Source organism: Balaenoptera ricei, chromosome 1, assembly GCF_028023285.1.
Source record: "Balaenoptera ricei isolate mBalRic1 chromosome 1, mBalRic1.hap2, whole genome shotgun sequence".
NCBI lineage: Eukaryota > Metazoa > Chordata > Mammalia > Artiodactyla > Balaenopteridae > Balaenoptera > Balaenoptera ricei.
The window spans coordinates 130,184,602-130,209,023 of record NC_082639.1 but is presented as its reverse complement, the minus strand read 5'-3'; the positions used below and the strand labels follow the sequence as shown (position 1 = coordinate 130,209,023).

General features: G+C 40.2%; 1 protein-coding gene across 1 annotated transcript in view; it reads left to right on the top strand.

Annotated features, from left to right (window-relative positions):
• The first annotated feature begins 10,173 nt into the window (after positions 1-10,173).
• ADCY10 (adenylate cyclase 10) overlaps positions 10,174-24,422 on the top strand; it is an 88,233-nt gene continuing 73,984 nt past the window's right edge. The window contains exons 1-7 of the mRNA XM_059903341.1: positions 10,174-10,324; positions 11,013-11,117; positions 12,356-12,394; positions 12,595-12,738; positions 15,907-16,112; positions 18,166-18,262; positions 21,754-21,842. Coding sequence (XP_059759324.1) covers positions 10,174-10,324; positions 11,013-11,117; positions 12,356-12,394; positions 12,595-12,738; positions 15,907-16,112; positions 18,166-18,262; positions 21,754-21,842 — 831 coding nt within the window. The remainder of the gene's footprint in view (positions 10,325-11,012; positions 11,118-12,355; positions 12,395-12,594; positions 12,739-15,906; positions 16,113-18,165; positions 18,263-21,753; positions 21,843-24,422) is intronic.

The window sequence follows — 24,422 nt, the reverse complement described above, 5'->3', positions numbered from 1 at the left end:
TCTTCCCAGACCAGGGCTCGAACCTATGTCCCCTGCATTGGCAGGCAGATTCTCAACCACTGCGCCACCAGGGAAACCCCCTGCCCATTTTTTGATTGGGTTGTTTGTTTTTTTTAAATATTCAGCTGCATGAACTGTTTATATATTTTGGAGGTTAATCCTTTGTCCATTGATTCGTTTGCAAATATTTTCTCCCATTCTGAGGGTTGTCTTTTCATCTTGTTTATGGTTTCCTTTGCTGTGCAAAAGCTTTGAAGTTTCATTAGGTCCCATTTGTTTAATTTTGTTTTTATTTCCATTACTCTAGGAGGTGGATCAAAAAAGATCTTGCTGTGATTTATGTCAAAGAGTGTTCTTCCTATATTTTCCTCTAAGAGCTTTATAGTGTCCAGTCTTACATTTAGGTCTTTAATTGATTTGGAATTTATTTTTGTGTATGGTGTGAGGTAGTGTTCTAATTTCATTCTTTTCCATATAGCTGTCCAGTTTTCCCAGCACCACTTATTGAAGAGACTGTCTTTTCTCCATTGTATATCCTTGCCTCCTTTGTCATAGTTTAGTTGACCATAGGTGCGTGGGCTTATCTCTGGGCTTTCTATCCTGTTCCTTTGATCTATATTTCTGTTTTTGTACCAGTACCATATTGTCTTGATTACTGTAGCTTTATAGTATAATCTGAGGTGAGGGAGTCTGATTCCTCCAGCTCCATTTTTTTCCTTCAAGATTGCTTTGGCTATTCGGGGTCTTTTGTGTCTCCATACAAATTTTAAGATTTTTTTTGTTCTAGGTCTGTAAAAAATGCCATTGGTAATTTGATAGGGATTGCATTGAATCTGTAGATTGCTTTGGGTAATATAGTCATTTTCACAATATTGATTCTTCCAATCCAAGAACATGGTATATCTCTCCATCTGTTTGTGTCATCTTTGATTTCTTTCATCAATGTCTTATAGTTTTCTGAGTACACGGTTTTTTTACCTCTTAGGTATTTTATTCTTTTTGTTGCAGTGGTGAATGGGATTGTTTCCTTAATTTCTCTTTCTGATCTTTCATTGTTTGTGTATAGGAATGCAAGAGATTTCTGTGCATTAATTTTGTATCCTGCAACTTTGCCAAATTCATTGATTAGCTCTAGTAGTTTTCTGGTGTCATCTTTAGGATTATCTATGTATAGTAACATGTCATCTGCCAACAGTGACAGTTTTACTTCTTTTCCAACTTGTATTCCTTTTATTTCTTTTTCTTCTCTGATTGCCGTGGCTAGGGCTTCCAAAACTGTGTTGAATAATAGTGGCAAGAGTGGATATCCTTGTCTTGTTTGATTTTATTGTGATTGCGCCCCTCCTACTGTCTCACTGCAGCTTCTCCTTTGTCTTTGGATGTGGGGTATCTTTTTTGGTGAGTTCCACTGTCTTTCTGTCGATGTTTGTTCAGCAGTTAGTTGTGATTCCATTGCTCTCGCAAGAGGGAGTGAGTGCACATCCTTCTACTCCGCCATCTTGAACCAGTCTCCTCGGGAAGCTTATTAATTGAAGACAGACCCAAAAATACTTTCTTAGACAAAGGAGTTTTAATTTAGCTGCCCAAAGCATATAATGTGTTAACCTATTTGCACACCTTCTGAGGTCCTAACTGTTGGAATTCTTGAGGCTTTCACAGGTTAAAGCAGAAAACAAGCTGCTTTGGGGTGGTGGGCCAGAGGTGGGGTGGAGAGGCTCAGTAAGAGATAAATTCTTAACCTAATCTGTTTTGTGGTTTGGCATTCATTTCAAAAAAAAACATTGATCCAAAGTACATCAATACTGTTTTTTCTCCATAGTAAACAGATTGTTTTTTTAAGTTGTTATAATGATGGTGAAAGGTTGAATCGAAACAAGGATTGACCTCAAAGCCTAGATTCCTCTCTGTAAAACAAAACAGTTTCTACTGGAGCTTGTTTATATAATGAAACAGAGATAGAAAGTACTTGTATTTATTAAGACTGGCTTTCTCCCTAAGGAGTCTGTTTAATTATATGAGGTATGACTGTAACTATGTTAAGACCGGTTTCCACAATGCCAGAAAATTCACTCAGCAAACATAATTAAATGAGCTTCTTTTTCTCCTCCCTTAAGAAAACTGTGTTTTTCAACATTTTTGAAATACACAGTAAACTTAATTATAGGGCTGGGCTTTGTTTGAAAATGTTTGCTTGTTTTTCAGCTCAACTTTTTAAAATTCAGGTTTTACAAGTGTGTCACTAAATATTAATTGTCATTGTGATATACATATGACATACATACAAAATTGATTTAAGCTGTTAGAAAATATGCCGCCCTCTTAAAACACATTTTGCCAGTGTCCATGGGATGAAGAAACTCAAATCCAGTGCCACATTGTATTGCAAGTTATCTGTGGGGTGAATTTGAGTAGAAGATGGGCTTGCCCAGTCAGAAAGGACAGGTCAAAATTTTACCTCACAAAAACCTCTGAAGAGAAGTATTGTAACGTAAATGTCATAGTCCTGGTAAAAGTCACAGTCATTAGTGACCAAAATTGGGTGTTTACTCAGGAGATACTTGTCTTTACGATAATCACCTACCAACTATTGCCTAATTTCAACCACCCGCCACATAGGGAAAGAGTTGTGAAAACTACTCTGGGGTCATATCAGTCTCCCTGACCCTTGCCCCAGATATCCAGTCTAGAGAACCTGAAACAGTCCTTGCGTGAGCAACAGGCCACTGGGGCTGGTGGGGGAGGGGAGGGCAGTGCCAGCCAATCAGAAGCATAGTCAGTGCCCATGAAACAATGAGCTTCTGATGAGGTTGTGGCCAGGAAAACGGTTTTTAGACGACAGACATGGCACTTCTGCTGTCTTCTGAATAATGTCATCCAGGCCCCTTTCCTGTTTTCTGCACTCCTGAAAGATCTAGGCCCTAATCTAGGCTCTGACTTTTCCTCAGCCTTGAAGAAAGAAGAGGTATGTGGCAGTAGGAGTCTGAGTAGAAAGAATGGTTGCAGAGCTAAAGATGAGGGCAACCCTTGGGGAAGAAGACACATTTGGGAGCTTAAGGAAAGTGGGAAGGCCTTGGGCTAGGAATGGAGGTCCACCTTGTATATATCTGTGTCAGTCATTTAAGTGAAGTTAGAAGCTTGAAGGTTTCAATGTTACCTCATCCTATTTATCCTAGATGCTCTATTTTTTTAGCTTACTGTCTACTTACCTATCTTCTGCATCTTCTCACATAATATCCTTCTTATCAGTCATCAAATAGCAAATGCCTACCATGTGAAGGGGGTCTAGAAAGATACTATGGAGGAAATGAACATATATGTAGAACGTGATCTCTAACACAGAGAAGCTTCAATTCAGAGAAGCCATAAACAGATCAATAGATAATCAAGGATTTTTAAATAGATAATAAAGCACTTAAGTTTACAAACACTATGTGCCCTAATAGCTCAGAGGAAAAATTGCCTTGGCTAGAGTGGTCTGGCAAGATTTCGTGACAGATAACATTATCCCTTTGTGTTGAGAGTATCTCCTTTGGATTCTTGTAAAACCTGACTTTATATATTGATGAAAAATGGGATGAAAACTGAAATCTATTAGAAGTTTCTAGAAAAGATATTTAGAGAAACAATAATGGATATAATTGATTGATCTTTAGTTTCATTTGCCTTTGGGGGTACTGCTGAGTTCCCTTTAAGCAGAATAAAACTGGACACACACTCTCCTTCATTCAGGAATATCTGTGTTGGTATATCTTTGGGACCTTGCTCTTTCACTCTGTCAGATACCTTCATTCCTAGATGCTTTCATGCTTTCTGAGTGTCCGCTCTCTGTTCAAGCTCTGTTCTTGATTGTGATTGAATTGGCCAAATATTTGATGAGAGTACCATCAACATGCTTTGAAAGTGCCCTAAAATTAAATACATATTTTCTCTAGGTCATAAACATCCCCAAAGTGTCATAAAACATATACAAATGGGGTATACTGTGGTATAGTAGAAAGAATATGGACTTTGAAATTCCACAGACCTGGGCTTGCTTTCCAGCTATGTGACCTAAGGCAAATTCATCTGAGCTTCATTTTCTGTATCTATAAAATGGGGATGAGGCCTACTTCACAGTGCTGTTTTGAGGATTAAATGAGGCAACCTCTGTAAAATGCTTTACATTAAAAAGGTCTTAATAGGGCTTCCCTGGTGGTGCAGTGGTTAAGAATCCACTTGCCAAAGCAGGGGACATGGGTTCAAGCCCTGGTCCAGGAAGATCCCACATGCCACAGACCAACTAAGCCTGTGCGCCACAACTACTGAGCCTGCGTGTCACAACTACTGAAGCCCGTGCGCTTAGAGCCCATGCTCTGCAACAAGAGAAACCACCGCAATGAGAAGCCCATGCACCGCAACAAAGAGTAGCCCCTGCTCGCCGCAACTAGAAAAAGCCCGTGCGCAGCAACGAAGACCCAACGCAGCCAAAAATAAATAGATAATTAATTAATTTTTAAAAGATTATTTAAAAAAAGGTCTTAATAAATTATTATTACAATGTGGTATGTGCCATATCACTAATCATTTTCTGATGTTGCAGAACTTAAAGCAGAAAACTGTCTTCTAAAAGAGAGAATTTCAATTGTGTTCCTATGGGTGTTCATGAGAAAAGCTCAGGTGTTCATCTTAGATGTCTTTGCCTCTTCAGCCCATGAACAAATAATTTTGTTATTCTAGTTTCTCTTCTGTATTTGTCATCTTAATCTCCAAATGCATCTACTTTCCTTACCTAGTAATCGTAAACTTAGAAAAATCTGTCTAAATCTTCATATCACCTTATTTAATCACCTGAAACATCGTAAATCAACTATACTTCAATAAAAATGGAATCTTAGCAATCATCTAATTCATCTTTCCACTAAAGAGGAGAATCACCTCTACAACCTTGAAGGCAGATGGACATGCAGTCTCTCACAAGGAAATCCAGTATTTCCTAAGACTACCCAGGTCCAATGTTCATCCTTACATTGTTTAAATTTGCCTCTCAGGGATTGCCAGCCATTGATCCCACTTGATCCTTTTGAATCAATCAATCAATCAATAAATCTAACCCGTTTTAGTGTGAGTTTTAAGACTAAAGCAAAACATTCCATACTGTGCATGTGAGGAGTATGGGGTATTGCCAAGATCGAAGGGGCTGGTAGTAGGGTTGCTAAATAAAATGCAATATTTGAGATATATTTATATTAAAAAATTATTCACTGTTTATTTAAAATTCAAATTTAACTGGATGTCCTATATTGTTATTTGCTAAATCTGACACTCTTTCAAGTGATAGCAAAAAAGAGCAAAGTTGAGATAGTCAATGAAGAGAGGCAGGAGAGGGAGGAATAGAGCTACACCCTGCTCAGTTCTGCTCAGTCCTAACTGTTCTTGGCCGCTCAGCCCATCTGTGGAAGGCTGTTCAGAGCATCCATTCCTACAGAACTTATACTATTTAAGATCACCTATTCTTTGAAAGAGTAGCTCCCTCCGCTGAGGAAAAAGAACACCAGCTTTCCATTCCCTCTTCAGCCCTCCCATGAAGTTTATTCTTGCTTAGTCAAATCCAACCCCTACCTGAGGGAGAAAGTAGGGTAATTCTTTTGTTAAATTCAGGGGTCTGCATTAGACTTTGCACGTGTAACTCCTGGTTACTCCACAACTTTCACAGTTCAGTTTAAATACCGGAAGACAATGACCATTTTCACCCAAATGTCATCATCCGACAACGTTTCCAATCTCTCCCATCATTCCTCACATTCCATAGTCCATGAACTTCAAATAAAGTGGGCAGAACTAAACCCAATACTCTGAATCAGATATGAACACTGCTTACTACCTTGAGATTTGCATTACATCCAAATGGCCAATAAACATATGAAAAGGTGCTTAATTTCATTAGTACCACCAGGGAAACAAAACCACAGATATCACCACTCACCTACCAAGATGACCAAAATTTTAAAAGACTGACAATAGCAAATGTTAGCTGGGATATGGAGCTTCTGACCTCTCACATCTTGCTTGTGGGGTGTAAATTGACCCAGCAATTCCACTCCTAGGTATATGCCCAAGTGAAATGCATACATGCGTTTACCAAAACACATGTACAAGGATGTTCTTAGCAGCATTATTTCTAATAGCGTAAAACTGGAAACAACCCATAGGTCAGTAGTAGAAGGGATAAATAATTTGTGTATAATCAAGCAATACCATACAGCACTGAAAATAAATGTGTACTGGTATACACACAACAACATGGATAAACATCACAAACAATTGAGAAAAAATAAGAAAGTATATATGATTCCATATATATAAAGTTAAAAAATAAGGTAAAAATGATCTATGGTGCTAGAAATCAGGAGATAGTTCACCTTTGGGGAGATGTGGGGGGAATGAGCAGGAGATGGCATGAAACAGGCTTCTGTAGTGCTGGTCAGGTTCCTTATTTGTTTTTTGAATGAATGAATGAATTAATTAATTAATTAATTTTGGCTGCGTTGGGTCTTCGCTGCTGTGTGCAGGCCCTCTCCAGCTGCAGCGAGCAGGGGTCACTCTTCGCCACAGTGTGCAGGCCTCTCACCGCAGTGGCCTCCGCCGTTGTGGAGCACAGGCTCCAGCCGCGTGGGCCTCAGCAGTCTTGGCACACGGGCTCAGCAGTTGTGGCCCACGGGCTCCAGAGCGCAGGCTCAGCAGCTGTGGCGCATGGGCCCAGTTGCTCCATGGCATGTGGGATCCTCCCAGACCAGGACTCCAACCCATGTCCCCTGCATTGGCAGGTGGACTCTCAACCCGCCACCGGGGAAGTACTGTTCTTTCTTGATATGAGTAGAGAACATGGATTTGTTCACTTTATAATAATTCATCAAGCTATCCACTTAGGAATTTTGCATTTTTCTGTGCATATGTTATGCTTCAATAAGTAAGTTTTTTAAAAGATAACATTGGATTTGCAGTAAATCTAGTCTTTTACACCACATGCTTATGCATTTGATTTTGTTAAAATTCTAAGCATACAACTTATTTGCATTTATTCTTCCAAAACTTCATTGTTATGTCAGTCAATTAAAATATTTTAAGATCCTGATCCTATCATTCAGTACATTAGCTCTCCTTCCAATTACATCTTTATCTGAGTCCTCTACCTCACTCATGGAGGCTCCCTCTGAATGGACACTAGAACACAAATCAATATCCTTTAGGTCTAATTGTTAACCAGCTAACTATATTTTCATCACTCCTATAATTTTGTATGTTACCCACAAAGATGTGAGAAATTTGGCCAAATGCCTTGTTAAAGTCAAGATATACTTTGTCGACAGCATTCTCTTGATTTTAAAGTTTAATAAATCAAAAAAGGAAATAAGGCTAGTTTGTTCTCAGCTCTGAATCCCTTTTGACTCCTTTTAATCACCTGTTACTGATTAAGTGCTCACATATTATCAAGTATGATAACTCACAAATATCCCAGCTCTCACTCTCACTGAGCACATGGTAGGATTGCACTTTCCCACTTAGGTGAAATTAGATATGTTGCATAACTTGCTTTGGCCAATGTCATTTGAGTGGAAGTGAAATATATTGCTTCTAGGAAAACACTTTAAGAAAGAGTCTGCAATCAAATCCTCTTTTCCCACTGTCTCCACAGCCAAAATATCCCAGCCTGTGTACCAAAGTGAAGGCAACAATAGAGTAGGACCTCAGACAACCTACAATGGACATGTAGCACCAGCAGGAAATGAATAAGAAATAAGCATTGGCTATTTCAAGCCATTGAGATTTTGGATTTTTTTGTTAATGAAGCAAAACCTAGCTTATACTGACTGATACATCACGTTTACCAGACAGTGTTTTCTGGAATCCACATGTAGGCTCATCTTTTGAAATTCAGAAGAGAATGTACCCGTCTCTAGTTTTCCAGCCTCTCTCTCATTCTCCATTATTCTTTGAGATTACTGACATTACATCTGTCAGTTCTTTCCATATATTTCAGTGGATATAGGTTATCTGGGAATGGCTACTTGAATTTAAATGACTGGTGTTTTATCACTGCTTTCTTATCTTGGACTTCAACTCTTTCTTGTCAATATTTGTTATATTTTCAATTCTGCATAGTGGAGAAGACAGAAACAAAAGAAGAGCTGTGGGCTTCCCTGGTGGTGCAGTGGTTGAGAATCTGCCTGCCAATGCAGGGGACATGGGTTCGAGCCCTGGTCTGGGAAGATCCCACATGCCGCGGAGCAACTAAGCCCGTGTGCCGCAACTACTGAGCCTGCGCGTCTGGAGCCTGTGCTCCGCAACAAGAAAGGCCACGATAGTAAGAGGCCCGCGCACCGCGATGAAGACTGGCCCCCGCTCGCCGCAACTAGAGAAAGCCCTCGCACAGAAACGAAGACCCAACACAGCCAAAAATAAATAAATAAATTTATAAAAAAAAAAAAAAAAAAAAAAAAAAAAGAAGAGCTGTGTAGTACATCATAGTTAAGCTTTGTCCTTATTCCTCTTTTATTAATTACCTTGCTTTCAATAAAACCTAAAAGTCCCTCCGGGTTTTCTTAACTTCATCATTTTTACTAAGTCTCAGTTCATTCTGGGAATTCTCACACCCTTCTTTGATAAATTCATATAGCATTTATCAAATTCACTCTCTGAAATTTTTTATTTGATGTATTTGTCATCTATTGACTGTTCCTAGCATATGCTGTGTTTTAATGATACTCTTTTTTTTTTTTAACCTTACTTATATGCTTCTCCTTCTACCTTTTGTTCACTTCTTAACATTTGCATTTACCAAGGTTTTTCCTTTTAAAGATTATCTAATACTTAATATTTAGTACCCATTTTTAGAGGTTTCTATCAATTTTAAGGTTTTTTTGTTTGTTTGTTAAATATACTAATATACTAATGTTTTCCCTGATTAAAAAAAAAAAAAAAATGCTTTCCTGAAGTCTAAGATATATGTTAACTCACTTTTTCCTTCTAATACTCTTATGTACCCCAACATGACCTATGTTTGGTTGAAATTACTAGCCACGTCCTCCATGTTGGTGAGTATCTGTTCCTCCTGTTTTTGTTTTTTTTTTTAATTCACTTAGTATCTGTATCACTTATTCCAAGAACTTGAATTGCTCTGAAAATACTGGGTATGCTATTCCTGTTCAGTGTGGTAGAGCATGATTTTTACAACATTCAGGCATGATCATTTCATCAGCCCCAGCAGCTAAATGAATGCCTTAGGAAATCCTAGTTTTCTCAAAGCTAACTGGGTAACACATTAAAATTTCAGTATTTCCTCCCACTTACAGTTTAAAGTCTTACACACACACCTTTTAATTCTTTCCCTCTATTTCTTTACGCCTATACCTTAAAACACTTAATCTCTTTCTTATATATAATACTCCACTTTGCTACTCACCTTTATATAAATATTCACAAACATAAACTCATGTCTACACTTTCTCTTTTTTTTTTTTTAATATTTATTTATTTATTTATTTATTTATTTATGGCTGTGTTGGGTCTTCGTTTCTGTGCGAGGGCTTTCTCTAGTTGTGGCGAGCGGGAGCCACTCTTCATCGCGGTGCATGGGCCTCTCACTATCGCGGCCTCTCTTGTTGCGGAGCACAGGCTCCAGACGCACAAGCTCAGTAATTGTGGCCCACGGGCTCAGCCGCTCCGCGGCATGTGGGATCTTCCCAGACCAGGGCTCGAACCCGTGTCCCCTGCATTGGCAGGCAGACTCTCAACCACTGCGCCACCAGGGAAGCCCCTACACTTTCTCTTTTAATTTTCAAAAAGGAGAGAGAAAAAATGAGAGACCAAAAGGGAGGGGGAGGGAAAGGGGGGACATGTGGACAGAAGGAAAAGGGGCCTGGACGGAGGGATTAGTGCTACTGGCCCCTCTACCATAGCACTTGCACCCTGAGGGCTCACCCCTTCACGCAAATGCATGGTCAACAACTCAGCCATTATCACCTCAACCACTTAAATAAGCAGTCCACAGGTTAGACAAAGCAAAAGGGAAGAAAGAAATAGGAAAGTGAGTGAATGAATGTAAGTCAGATTGCCTCCATTCTCAGCTTTGCTTTCCAGAAGGTCTATCTGGGGACTGTCTGCGGTGACCATACAGTCCTGAACATCTGCCTTAACATGAACACTCGAAGAGAACATGAATCACAGGATCGGGCCATCGTCAAAATAGCAGCTCATTTACCGGACCTCATTGTCTATGGAGATTTCTCTCCAGAGCGACCTTCTGTGGATTATTTTGACGGAGTCTTGATGTTTGTTGATATTTCAGGCAAGCGCAAAAGGGATGTTTAATGTGGGGGAACAACAGGCTTAAATCGGAATCACATGCAGAGCTTGACTGCAGAGCGGAGGGAGCATTTTCGAGTTTTTTGTGCTGTTACTGCAAATATTCCTACTGAGAAAACTGGAGGGAGGAGGGATAACCTGTGGACCTGGCGCCCTTTCTTCTTCCTTTACCCAGCATGTCCAGTAATGGGCAAATCTTTTAGATGTCCACGTCCCAGGCCTGGAACTTCAGGCTCCAATGGCCCTGTCTCAACTGACTCAACCCCCCACACCCCACAGCATCCCAGGCAAAATTGACCTCAGGAAATGGCCTCTCCAGATGTTGTTTACAGCTTAACAGGAAACTTGCCACCTCTTTAGAAGTCTTTGAATTTTATGAGTTTTCATTACCATGAAATGGAAGTTCTATATCCAGTTAAAGAAATTGCAGTCATCCCTGTACAAGTTGAGAAATTAGGAGGGAAGAGTTATCTGGTGCCTTTCCCTGACCCCTAAAATAATAAATAGAGAAGGCCCAATATCTGACACTTGACCAGCCATATAGATCATTTAAGAGAAACCCTGCCAGTTCTTAAAAGCTGGGACCCACTGCTCACCAGTGTGGTCCTCTTCTCTTGACTCTGTTTGGTTCCTCCCAGCACCCAAGGAAACTAGCTGCACATTTGTTACAGGTTTTACTGCAATGACTGAGAAGTTCAGCACAGCCATGTACATGGACAGAGGGGCTGAGCAATTGGTGGAGATCCTCAACCACTATATAAGTGCAATAGTGGAGAGTAAGTGTCCCCAGAGGTTTCTGGCTTAAGCATATTTCAATTCATTGTTTTTCTGTATTTGGTGGTTATAACCTGATAAAGTACTGTTGCTTAGCATTCTTCACTGTCCCCATGAAATGTGTATGAAACCAGTCTTTTTGAAATATAATACAGTACAAATGAAGGAATGCCGTCAAACCTCACTAACACAGACTATTTGAGGGATTAGTTTTGCATTAGTTACAAAACTAAATTAGAGACTACTTTTAAAAGAACTGTAGTAGTAATTCTTTTAGTTATATTCAATAACTCTAAAAAGCTAGCATCAGTATAACTCAAACACAGTCATTAAGAGAATAGGGTATGAATAGATGAGTGATTTATAATCAACTTGTCAGTAATTTGTGTCCTAATAATAGATTCTGAAATACTCCCAGCTGACTGAAACTTTGGTCTCCTTTTCAACCTCTGCCTACCAACTTATTTGCATTATTAATTCGAACTATTCATGAGGAAAAGGATTTATTCTATTAAGGTAAACCTTAGGTCTAGTCTATTATCAGGCTCTGAGTTCCCTAGTAATATCTTAATATCACCCACTAGATAAAATTTGATTGTCATTAAAAGCAGAAAGTGTATCTAATTCCTTTTTGCATTACACTCAGCACAACGGTGCTCAACAAATTTGCGATGATGCAGAAATAAGAGGAAAAATGTCCATTTATGTCAGAAAGCCCAAATAAACAAAATGCAAATTGGTAATAAACAAAACCCAAGTTGACCATAGTTGTGGTTTTTTTCTGATTTTCAGTTCTTATGGAGTTCTGTCACTCATGTACTCACCCACGCTCACTCAAGCCCCTGCTCATAACATACATAGATCAGTGAAGAACGTCCCATTATCATGCGAGTAGGGTAGCTGTCCTTAAGCCTCCTCAGCAATCCCACCGTCTTCGTTCCTATCTTTTCCCATTCACAAAAACAGAGCAGGTACATAATCTAGTTCACTGTTCTCATTCTGCAGTTGAGGAAACAGACTCAAATGGGTTTAAATGCCTTGTCTGAGATGACACCTTTAGTATAAACCTATTCTCTGAATTGCTCTTCTCTTGACCTAATTTCTATCCCACTGTTGAAGAGTAGATTCTTTTTATTAGCTTTAAGAAATCAAAGTTATGCTGTATACCTGAAACTTATGTAATTTAAAAGAAAGAAAGAAACCAGAGTTTGATTTTACCTTCTTTTTTTTTTTTTCTCAGAAGTGTTGATTTTTGGAGGAGACATCTTAAAATTTGCAGGTATGGGGGCTTACCGACATAGCAGGGGTAAGAAAGGAATGCCGAGGGGCCTGTGCTCTGACAAACGAGGCATCTCAGAGAAAGCAGTGGCCAGCAGACCGGGTGGAGAGATGTTTGAAGCGTAATTCTGTACAGATTTCATACAAAATAGACTGACCCCCAGGGCAGGTCAGGACCTCTGGTGTGTCTTCCTTTTCAAGGTGATGCGCTGCTAGCCCTGTGGAAGGTGGAGCGGAGGCAACTGAAAAACATCATCACGGTGGTAATTAAATGTAGCCTGGAGATCCATGGATTGTTTGAGACCCAGGAGTCTGAAGAAGACCTGGATGTCCGAGTCAAGATAGGTAAGCTCTTGAGAAAGAAGAGATGCTATAGCAATTTGGATATAGGTCCTGACTCCTGAGGTATCTCCCCTCTAAAGAGAAAACAGTAGAACATTGTGACTCAGGTCCACCATCTTGTCTTGAACTTTGGATTAGGTTAACCAGAATGTGAATTTTTGTTCCCTCACTTACCAGTTAAAAGAACTAATATCTACCTCATAGACTCTTACAAAAAAGTAAATTTACGTGGTTAGTATAGTACCCGGCACATAGTCACCACTCCACAAAATAGTCTTTATCATTACTATTGCTGTTATTGTGATTAGGTCTTGCTTCTGTCAACAATATGTATCATTAAGCTCAACAGGGAGCAGCTTGTGATCACATAGATTCAGCAATGTCGTAAGACTGGTCCTCCCCCACTTCATGAGAATCATGTGCAAGAAAAGCTTAAAAGTTCAACCTGCGACACAGCTCCACTTAATAGAGGGCTTCTTAAATTCACATGTACAATAACAATCACACATATTTCCAGTTGTGTTGCAGACATTACACTATGTCATTTCCGCTTCACCACAGTCCTGAGGTACAGGCATCAAAGGATCTATTTCACAGGTGGGGAATGAGATTCTGAGAGGTGTAAAGGATGAGTTACAGCTGCTGCTGTGGGTGTTAGCTTCTGCCTAACTAAGCTTTGTAAACTTTGTAATTCTCGAGTATCAGAGATGATGAGAAGATCAGAGGTTATCCAATTAACTGTTTCTCAGTTTTCTTTAGGTTATTCAGAATTTCCAAATTAGTTAAATCTTCTGTTGAAAAAATAATCAAAGTTGTTATAATACTGAATCTTATTTTTCCAAGTTAACACCTAGAGAATTTTGACACATTATCCTTCTTGCAAATGATGGGGACCCTTCAGGTGTATGCTGATTGGCTGTTAGAGAAGTGAAGTGGTTCCAGTACCTTTTCTTTTTTTTTTTTAATTTAATTTAATTTATTTTTAAATTTTTTAAATTGAAGTGTAGCTAATTTACAATGCTGTGCCAATCTCTGTTGTACAGCAAAGTGACTCACTTATACACATACAGACATTCTTTTTTTTATATGCTTTTCCATTATGGTTTATCACAGGATATTCAATATAGTTCCCTATGCTATACAGTAGGACCTTGTTGTTTATCCATCCTATATATAATAGTTTACATCCGCTAATCCCAAACTCCTGATCCATTTCTCCCCCACCCCCCTCCCCCTTGGCAACCACAAGTCTGTTCTCTGTGTCTATGAGTCTGTTTCTGTTTTGTAGATAGGTTCATTTGTGCCATATTTTAGATTCCACATATAAGTGATATCATATGGTATTTGTCTTTCTCTTTCTGACTTACTTCACTAGTATGATAATCTCTAGTTGCATCCGTGTTGCTGCAAATGGCATTATTTCATTTTTTATGGCTGAGTAGTATTCCATTGTATATATGTACCACATCTTCTTTATCCATTCATCTGTTGATGGGCATTTAGGTTGTTTCCGTGTTTGGGCTATTGTGAATTGTGCTGCTATGAATATAGGGGTGCATGTATCTTTTTTTTTTTTTTTTAATTTATTTTTGGCTGTGTTGGGTCTTTGGCGAGCGAGAGCCACTCTTCATTGCGGTGCACAGGCCTCTCACTGTCGCAGCCGCTCTTGTTGCGGAGCACAGGCTCCAGACGCGCAGGCTCAGTAGTTGTGGCTCACGGGCCTAGTTGCTCCGCAGCATGTGGGATCTTCCCAGACCAGGGCTCGAACCCATGTCCCCTGCATTGGCAGGCAGATTCTCAACCACTGCGCCACCAGGGAAGCCCTATCTTTTTGAATTATAGTTTTGTCCAGGTATATGCCCAGGAGTGGGATTGCTGGGTCATATGGTAATTCTATTGTTAGTTTTCTGAGGAACTTCCACAGTGTTTTCCATAGCGGCTGAACCAACTTACATTCCTACCAACAGTGTAGGAGTTCCCTTTTCTCCACACCCTCTCCAGCATTTGTTATTTGTAGATTTATTAATGATGGCCATTCTGACTGGTGTGAGGTAGTACCTCATTGTAGTTTTGATTTGCATTTTTCTAATAATTAGTGATGTTGAGTTTCTTTTCATGTGCCTACTGGCATCTGTATGTCTTCTTTGGAGAAATGTCTCTTAAGGTCTTCACCCCATTTTTTGATTGGGTTGTTTGTTTTTTTGTTGCTGAGCTGTATGAGCCGTTTGTATATTTTGGAGATTAAGCCCTAGTCTGTCACATCATCTGCAAATATTTTCTCCCATTCCGTAGGTTGTCTTTTCTGTTTTTTGTTTGTTTGTTTGTTTTTATGGTTTCCTTTGCTTCGCAAAAGCTTGTAAGTTTGATTAGGTCCCATTTGTTTATTTTTGTTTTTATTTCTATTGCAGTAACTTTTCTTTTAATGAGCCTAAGCGTCAGTATGTTTCAGAGGGAAAACAAACCATATGTATATATCAGGGGAAATCAGCTTTGACAAATCAGCATGGCAGAGAGCAAAGATAAAAAAACAAGTTATGATTATGTTAATTATAGTCATTTCAAAGAACTGTGTATCACTTATAGTTCATGTATACATACATTTCGTATACATGTCATATTTTACAACAGTCTCTCTTCTGTTGCTTTGGTACCAAAACCTTCAGCTCCCAACTTGAAAACAACTGGAGGACACATTCTTGGGATAGAACCTGATGGTCAAAATGCCTGTTCCTTTCCCCTACCTTTTCTTCTCTGGCTGTTGCCTGAAATTTCACCCTAAGTGCTTCTTTTCAGCTAGAGCCTCAATCTCTGATAAAATGCAAGTTGTTCCCAAACAGAAATCATTAAAACTGTACTCTGTATAAATAAGAAGTGTAAATAAGTCAAAGTATAAATAAATTGAAGAAAAGATAAAATAACTTTGGGGACTGATAGGGCCATCTAGGGAGCTAAATGTCATAGAAAGGTGAAAACAAGTAGGTAACTTGCTAGCTTTGGGAGAAAAGGAGTTTGGGAAGGGCCAGACCCAGAATAGACTGCTCTGATTTCCATGTAAAATTTTAGAAACTAGATTTTGCTCTGGGATGCTCAAGATTCTGATTTGTCCAAGAACCCATGCTGCTGGGGACTAAGCCACTTCTCATGCAAATCCATTGCTTGCCTTCTTGCCAGGCCTGGCTGCCGGCCACATCACCATGTTGGTCTTTGGAGATGAAACTCGAAACTACTTTCTGGTGATTGGTCAGGCGGTGGATGACGTGCGCCTGGCGCAGAACATGGCGCAGATGAATGATGTCATTCTATCGCCAAACTGCTGGCAGCTCTGTGACCGGAGCATGATAGAAATTGAGAGGATTCCAGATCAGAGAGCAGTTAAGGTAGGTGTGATCCTGTCACTTGCAGAAAGTTCTGCCAGTCTGTGCCAGGGGCCTCCTGTCAGAAAAGCCACTGGGAAACCACTGGTTCCATGAAGCTTCCGGGCTGGAGACTCGGATGGGGTCAATCTGGGTTAGATTAAAAAGTATTGGTCCAGGGACTTCCCTGGTGGCACAGTGGTTAAGAATCCGCCTGCCAATGCAGGGGACACGGGTTCGAGCCCTTATCCGGGAAGATCCCACATGCCACAGAGCAACTAAGCCCGTGAGCCACAACTACTGAGCCTGCATGCCACAACTACTGAAGCCCAGGCGCCTAGAGCCCGTGCTCTGCAACAAGAGAAGCCACCTCAATGAGAAGCCCGTGCACCACAATGAAGAGTAGCCCCCGCTCCCTGCAACTAGAGGAAAGCCTGTGCGTAGCAACGAGGACCCAACACAGCCAAATAAATAAATAAAGTATTGTCCAGAACACCTCCTCTGGGAGGAACCAAGGCTGGTGAGTTCAAGAGGAAATGATCAGGCTTCTCCGTGGTAACTAAGGATGTGAAATTTGGGTATGGAGGCCTTTGGGGGGACTAGTGCCCTTGCTTAATGAAAGGAAGAGTCTCCTGGCTATTCCCTAGGAGCAGAGGGTTGTAGTTTTGATGGCTGTCATTGGCCTTCAGGTTCTCTACTCAACACTCTCCTAACTCAGGGTGAGGAATCACCGAGGTTGAGGATTGGAAATGAGCCAGGGCAGCAAAGATTAGTGAAGGAAGAGACTTTTCCTGTGGCCCTGCCTAGTAGAAAGCACTGTAGTTAAGTTGAAGACCAACTATAAGCAGAACTGTCCTTGGGATATAGCCAATTAGAGAAAGGGGGCAGAGCTGTGATGCTAGATGACCCAGGAATGAGACTGTTTGGCAGACGGAAAGAAAAGATAGTGAACACATGGAATTGCAGGCAAAGATGAGAGCCCCCTCACCCCCCCAACACACAATGTACTAGGTATTCTTCAGTCTACAACCCTCACAGCCCTCCCCCACTCACTCTCCCAGTAATACACATCCCAGCTGCATGACCTAGCTGGCTGATAGCAATGCCCCCCATTCCCCATCTTCTTAAATCATTCCTTATACCTTTAAAAATTGTTTTTAATTTTTAAATTAATTTTAGACTCACAAGAAAGTTCAAAAATAATACGAGTGTTTCCCTATATCCCTTACCCAGCTTTCCCAATGTTAGCATTCTTCATAACCAGAGTGCAATAGTCAAAACCTGAAAATTAACATCGGTGCAATACTACTCACTAATTAAAGGCCTTATTTGGATTTCACCTGTTTTCCCACTGAAGTCCTTGGTGGAGTGTTCCAGGATTCTATCCGTGATCTCACACCACATTTTGTTATTTTTACTTAGCCTCCTGCAATCTCTAAAACAGTTTTTTAGTTTTTCCTTGTCTTTTATGACCTTGACATGTAAGAAGAGCATTAATCAGTTATTTTAGTGTATGTCCCTCTGTCTGGTTTTGCCTGATAATGTCTCATTATTGGACTAAGGTTATCCATTTGGGGGGGCAAGAATGTCACAGAAATGAGGCTGTGTCATTCTCCATGTATCATATCTTGGGGTTCATGATCTTGATATGAATCTTATTACTGGTGCTCTTCCTGATACCTTTTTGGGGCATTAGCACCCTTTGTCTTTTTACGCTTGTAAGAAAGAAATGATGTACAGTTTAACCAGGCTTTATTTGAATTAAAATATTATAAAAGAATAAGAAAAAGAAGAATAAAGTTCTAAGACTGGAAAAGTATACAGGTCAGCCCCTTGGAATGGCCTTCTGTGTATATACCAAAGATTGAGATTTTAATGGCCAATCGGAGATATTTTTAATGTAGTCACATGCAGATAAATCTCTTCATTGTTTAAGTATGCCTGTCTCTGTTTATCATGTCCTGGATATTCAAAAGCATACACCCTGCCCTTTCTGTTGAGAAATTACATTCAAAGGACCAGACAGCCCTCAGAATAACCAAAAACTTCTCTCTCTCTCTTTTTTTTTTCAATTTAGGTTAATTTCTTAAAACCACCAGCTTCTTTTAACTTTGACGAATTTTTCACAAAGTGTATGGCTTTCATGGATTATTATCCTTCTAGTGACCACAAAAGTAAGTACCCTCTATAGACAAAAGCCCTTGCCTCTACAATTGGTCAGTAGGGTCTTATACCAATGCCAGGGGCTCCATTACAAGTAATTGGCCTCCTCATTACAGCTCCCAGTCCCAGCAGCACACAAAAGGGACCTCCTTCCCATTCCCCACAACCTTCCTCAGGTCCTCTACCTCTCCCTTGGCAATGACTCCTTCTCTCATTGTCCAAACATTTGCAAGTCTTTTCCATGATAAAAGAAAAAAATAAAACTTCTATGAACCCTACTTTTCCCTTCTAACCTTCACCACCAAACTTCTCAGAATAGTAATCTATATGTCTCTGCCTCTTCTTCTATCCTCTCATTTATTTATTCACCTAAGAAGCATTGATTACATGCACCTCAGAGGTGAGGGGGCATGTGTTCACCTACTTGTCAGTCTTGAGCCCCTGCCATCTAGCTTCTGTCCATTTCTCCTGTCTACTGAGACTGTTTATGTCAAGGCCACTAATAACCATCAACTTACCAAACCAGCTGACCTCTCTTCAGGCCTCATACTGGGTGCTTGGCTTTAGATTACTCTCTTTTTCTGGATACTACCTTCTCCTCTTTCTTTGCTTTCAAGAATATTCTTTCCTAGTTTTGCTTTTACCCCTCAAACTACCCATTTTCAGTGCCCTTTCTATTCCTTAAATGTTGATGATTTCAGGGATCTGTCCTTGACTGTCTGGTCTTCTCTACCCACCTTTTGTGGAACCATTCATCTATGCTGGATTTCCCCATGACTCCACAGGGTTGGGACTAGAGTGAAGAAAGCAGGACAATTTAGGTGATACAAAACAAACTTTAACACTTCATGAAGTAGACAGTCTTCTGCAAAATGGTGCAGAGGGCAAGAAGATTTTATAGGATAAAGAATAAAGGAAGAGACAAATGAAAAATATCTGATTGGCTGGGGTCATATAGTTAGTCTTGTTTGGGGTGAGAAGACCCAGAGTTGGCTTGGCATTTGGGGATTGGCTGACTAGATTATTGCATTTCTGGTTAAGGGGAGCATTTACAGGGAAACAAGTGTTATCTAAGTCTTGGTTTGCTGACATGGCACCCTGGGCAGGGAACAGCTCCATCTTGGGCCTAGAAATTTATTTCAACATTGTCTAAATTCTATGCTACTTATCTTTCCCTAAAAACCATTTCTTCATCCAAACTAGAAACTTCAGAAACATCTTTGAATCAATTTTCTTTCTCATCATTTATGTGTAGGTCTTGAATATTTTGAACATCACAAATAGTAGACTGTAATTTTACAAAACTGCAGTAGGTAATGGGGTGGGAGGGACACTGAGGGGAACTGTAGGAAAATTGACCAGGAAAGGCCAAGAACCCAAAAGCTCCAAAGATGGAGAAAGTCTGGTGACACTCCTTGAGTTGTATCCCATCCCAACTCCTAGATCTTAATGATGCCTTCAATAAAGAGCTTCTTCTGGCCTTATTTTGGTCACTGCAATACTGCAATGCAATTCTGGTGCTAAGTACCTGGAGTTAGCATAGATAGGTGGAGTCCTCCATAAGACTCTCCTTATTTCAGACACCAGCTGCAAGCTCTGAGATCACCAGGCCACCTGCATTTCTGACCAATTGGCTACAGATCCAAGGGTTCCCAAAATGCTCGCAGGTTCAATAAATAATTCACTATAGTTCAATATTCACTATAACTCACAGAACTCAGGAAAGTGCTATGCTTATAATTATGGCTTTATTGTAAAGGATACAAATGAAGACCAGTGTTGTATTTATCTCTAGACACATAGGGTGAGGTCTGGGAGAGTCCCAAACATGAAGCTTCTGTATCCTCAGGACACATCACTCTCCCTGCACATCAAGGTATGATTACCAACCAGGGAAGCTCACCCAAGCTTTTGGGGGTTCAGAGATTTTATTGGTGTTTAATTAAGTAGGCATGTTGATTGAATCATTGGCCTTGCAATTGAACTAAATCTCCAGTCCCCATTCCCTCCTCAGAAGTCCTGGAGGTCAGGCTCTAATCACCTGGCTCAAAGCCCCAACCCTCTTATCACATGCTTGGTCTTTCCAGATAGACCCCTATCCTGAATCATCTCATTAGCATAAATTTAGGTATGGTCCAAAGGGCCCACAGTGAATAACAGAGACAATCCTATTAACTGGGAAATCCCAAAGATTTAGAAGTTACTCTCAGGTACCAGAAACAAAAACCAGCCAAATTCTTTATAGGTTTTGTCTCCATAACCATTGCCACCGTAATGGTCTAGACCTTTACAACTCCAACTCTCTTCCTGAGCTCTTTGCCTTTTTCCACAGTCTATTTAGTGTCACTTCTTGTTAATCTCCAATATTCACATGGGGCTCCAGCCAGGCTAGAGTAACATACTGTGCTCATTCTTGACTTCAACCAACTTGGTTCCCTCTGCTAGGAATGCCCTCCTCAATCCTTCTAGTAAAAAGCTATAAGTCATTTAAGATTGAGTAAAATTCCTAGTTCTCCTTTGAACCCTTTTCAGATTAAACCAGTTTGTCTAGGTCCCTGCCTCCTCTGAATCTCTCTGGTCTTTATAATCTTTTAGCCCATTTGGCCTTTTTTCTATTTAAATTTTCTAAAAATATTATACGTGAATGTCCATAAGTCAGTGCCTCCAGGAAAAAGTCCAAGTTTCCTAATGACTTTTTTTCCCCACACAGTGCCTAGCATGGTGTTTTAAATATACTAGGTTTTGAATATATTCCATAAAGACTTTAAAATTAAATTTTCTTCTTAATTTGTATCCCTTTCAGACTCCATTGTTGTTTTTCAACTATTTTTTTTCACATTATCATTATTTTATTCCCTGCTAAAAGCCTATCATCCTTTCTTTCTCCCTCATTTTTTGATTTCTTCAAGCTCATTCTTACCACCTACTATCAGTCTATTTTAGAGTATGGAACTATCAACCATTATAGTAACGAGAACCATAGAGATAATGAAACCCCAGTGCTTTTTTTCCCTGGACAAGGAAGTAGGAGTCAACCAAGGCAGTGAAGTGACTTGTCCAGAGTCACACAGTGAGTTGGTATCAAACCTGAGATCAGAAGCCAGTGTCCTGAATCTTATTTGTGCTGCTCTTTCAACTCTGTCATCCCCTACATTCTGTCACCATTGTCCTCCATTGGCATTCCCTCATCTCTCCATTCCCATCACCTGTGGCAAGACTTTTAGCTCAAGTATGGAGGTGAAAGTCTCCTTAAGTTCTGAAGAGTGATGACAATTAGAACAGGGTTTTGAGCTACACGCCACTGAATTTTGGGAAACCCGCAACTTCTGAGAACTTCTCATTGGATTTCCCTTGGCCCTATTTGGCCACTAGGTAGCCCAGAGTGTCCTGAATGAACAGTGAAGACCACTGCCCAAGGGAATGGGGACTGGGAGGTGCCTCTCTCTAGCACTGCAGAGCCAAGCTTCCCTTTCTGAGCCTGCCCCTCCTTCTGCCCTCTTAGACCTCCTGAGGCTTGCTTGCATGCTGGAGTCCGATCCTGAACTGGAGTTGTCCCTACAAAAGTATGTGATGGAAAGCATATTGAAACAGGTATTTTCATGTTTTAATTTATTGGCTTTTGGGGTGTCAGGGATCTTGGACACCTGTTAAGATCAAGAAAATCAGTAGCTTGTAAAATGTTTCATTGAAGTAAAAAGAGGTGGGGCTGACATTCTCCATGTCTAGGTGACTGAAAAGTTTATTGTTCACATCAGGATGCTTTTAAGAGTTAAAGGGGCATTATTCATAATTACACTGTGACAACAGGCGTAAACTAGGACTGTGTTGCCTTACACAACTGGGCAAACTGAAACTGTCCCAAGTATATAAGAACATATGGTTACCCTTTCTATAGGCCACATAGCAGAAAGACATCAAGTGAATGATACTGTTTCTCTTAAGTCACTTGAATTGGATCTTAAGCTTTGAAAGTTAATACAGATAATTAGAACTCTCAGAACTACCTCCAACCCCCAAAGTTTTCCCTTTGCATTTGCTTAGATTTAGGTTCTCTCAAATGCATTAATCTGTGCAAGTTATAACTGTTTCTGAGCACTCATCATATGCCAGATACTCTACTCTTTCTTTCTTTCTTTTTTTTTTTTATAGCCTACATATATTTGAACTACATTTATAGCCAACTGGTTCACCTTTTTTTTTTTAATATTTATTTTTTTGGTTGCACCGGGTCTTAGTTGTGGCAGGCGGGCTGCTTAGTTGTGGCATGTGAACTCTTAGTTGCAGCATGCACATGGGATCTAATTCCCTGACCAGGGATTGAACCCAGGCCCCCTGAGCTGGGAGCTCGGAGTCCTATCCACTGCACCACCAGGGAAGTCCCTCTACCCTTTCATATATTTATTCTTCACAATCCTTGGCAGATATCTTTATCCCTTATATGTGAGAAAACTGAGACCCAGAAGGATACCATGAACATTCCTGAGGTTGTAAAGTAGGAAATGTGGCTAGGATTTGAACCCTGTTCTCTCTGAACCCTACATTTTTTGCACAGGCTATACACTGCCTCTAATATATGGCTGTTTTAATTCTTAATCCCATCAAAATGCAGTTGTGCCCTAGAGGAAATCTTTGTAGGACAAGCCTGATCAGTGGGCAGCTGCCTTCACAGTGTGGGTTGAAGAGCTACCAGAATGCACCCCTCCACATTCTGCTCAATTTAGAAACGTTGCCTTTAGTGCCTGCAATTGTTTGACTCTTCAAGGTTTTTGAAGCTCAAGAGAGCCACCCCCTCTTCCCCTGCCTCCCTCTAGGAGATATAACACATTATGCTTCTTCAGCTGCTACCAGCTGAGAGCAAGGTCTACAGGAATGGGATATGTAAGACTCCGTGAGTCACTGTGAAAATTGTGGGTAGGAATGACGAACACCAGCTGAAGATATAACAGCTAAGGGGGCTGAAAGGAGGCAAATGAGAAACCTTTTACAGCTTTACCAAGGCCTGTCCCTGCACTTCAAGAACAGAGATGTGGGGACTTCCCTGGTGGCGCAGTGGTTAAGAATCCACCTGCCAATGCAGGGGACACGGGTTCGATCCCTGGTCCGGGAAGATCCCACATGCCGCGGAGCAACTTAGCCTGTGTGCCATAACTACTGAACCTGAGCTCTAGAGCCCACAAGCCACAACTACTGAGCGTGCGTGCTACAACTACTGAAGCCCGGACGCCTAGAGCCTGTGCTCTGCAGCAAAGAGAAGCCACCACAATGAGAAACCCATGCACTGCAGCAAAGAGTAGCCCTTGCCGCAACTAGAGAAAGCCCAAGCGCAGCAATGAAAACCCAACGCAGCCAAAAATAAATAAATAAAATAAATGTAAAAAATAATAATAATTAAAAAAATAAAAAGCACCCCTAAAAATTCAAAGTAAAACAAAACAGAGAGTTGTAGGCATATAATAGAAAGATAAGTTTAAAAAAAAAAAAAGAACAGAGATGTGGTTGCATTTTCCAAACCAAAACTCAGAACACATGGCCTGATAGAATAAAACTTTAATTATTTAATTAATTTATTTATTTAACATATTTAAAATTATGTATTTAATATTAATTATTGACACTTATTGAAGAAATTCATTTGAAAAATCAGAGAAAATTATCATATTGGTGAGTTAGAAATTATTAAATTATCTTTTATGAAAAGTCTCAAATTACATGAAACCAGGATTGTCTCAGCCTGCAAAGATTCCCTATACACAACTGGCTGCAAGATTCCCTATACACAATTTTCTCTTTCATCCAGAAGATGTGTTTCATATAGCCAATGGAGAATTTGACACTTTTGTGCTCTTTGGGGGAGAAAAAAATGCAGTGATTCTCCCCCATTGGTTTGCTATGCAGTTAATCTAACAAAATTCAGGGCTGATGATATAGGCAGGGAGAATCTGGGAACACCCTCCTTTCCTTTCCCTGTGCCTGTTGTGGATAGACTTAGAGAAAAGATGGGAGCTGAATGAAATATACCACCCCAAGAGGCAGGGGAATGTTATAAATGGAATGTTGGACTAGAAGTCTGTAGATTTGCATTTTTGTTTGCTACTGTTTCCCCATGTGACTTGGGAAAATTATGTTATTTCTCCATCTCTCAGTTATCTAATTAGTAAAATGGGGATAATA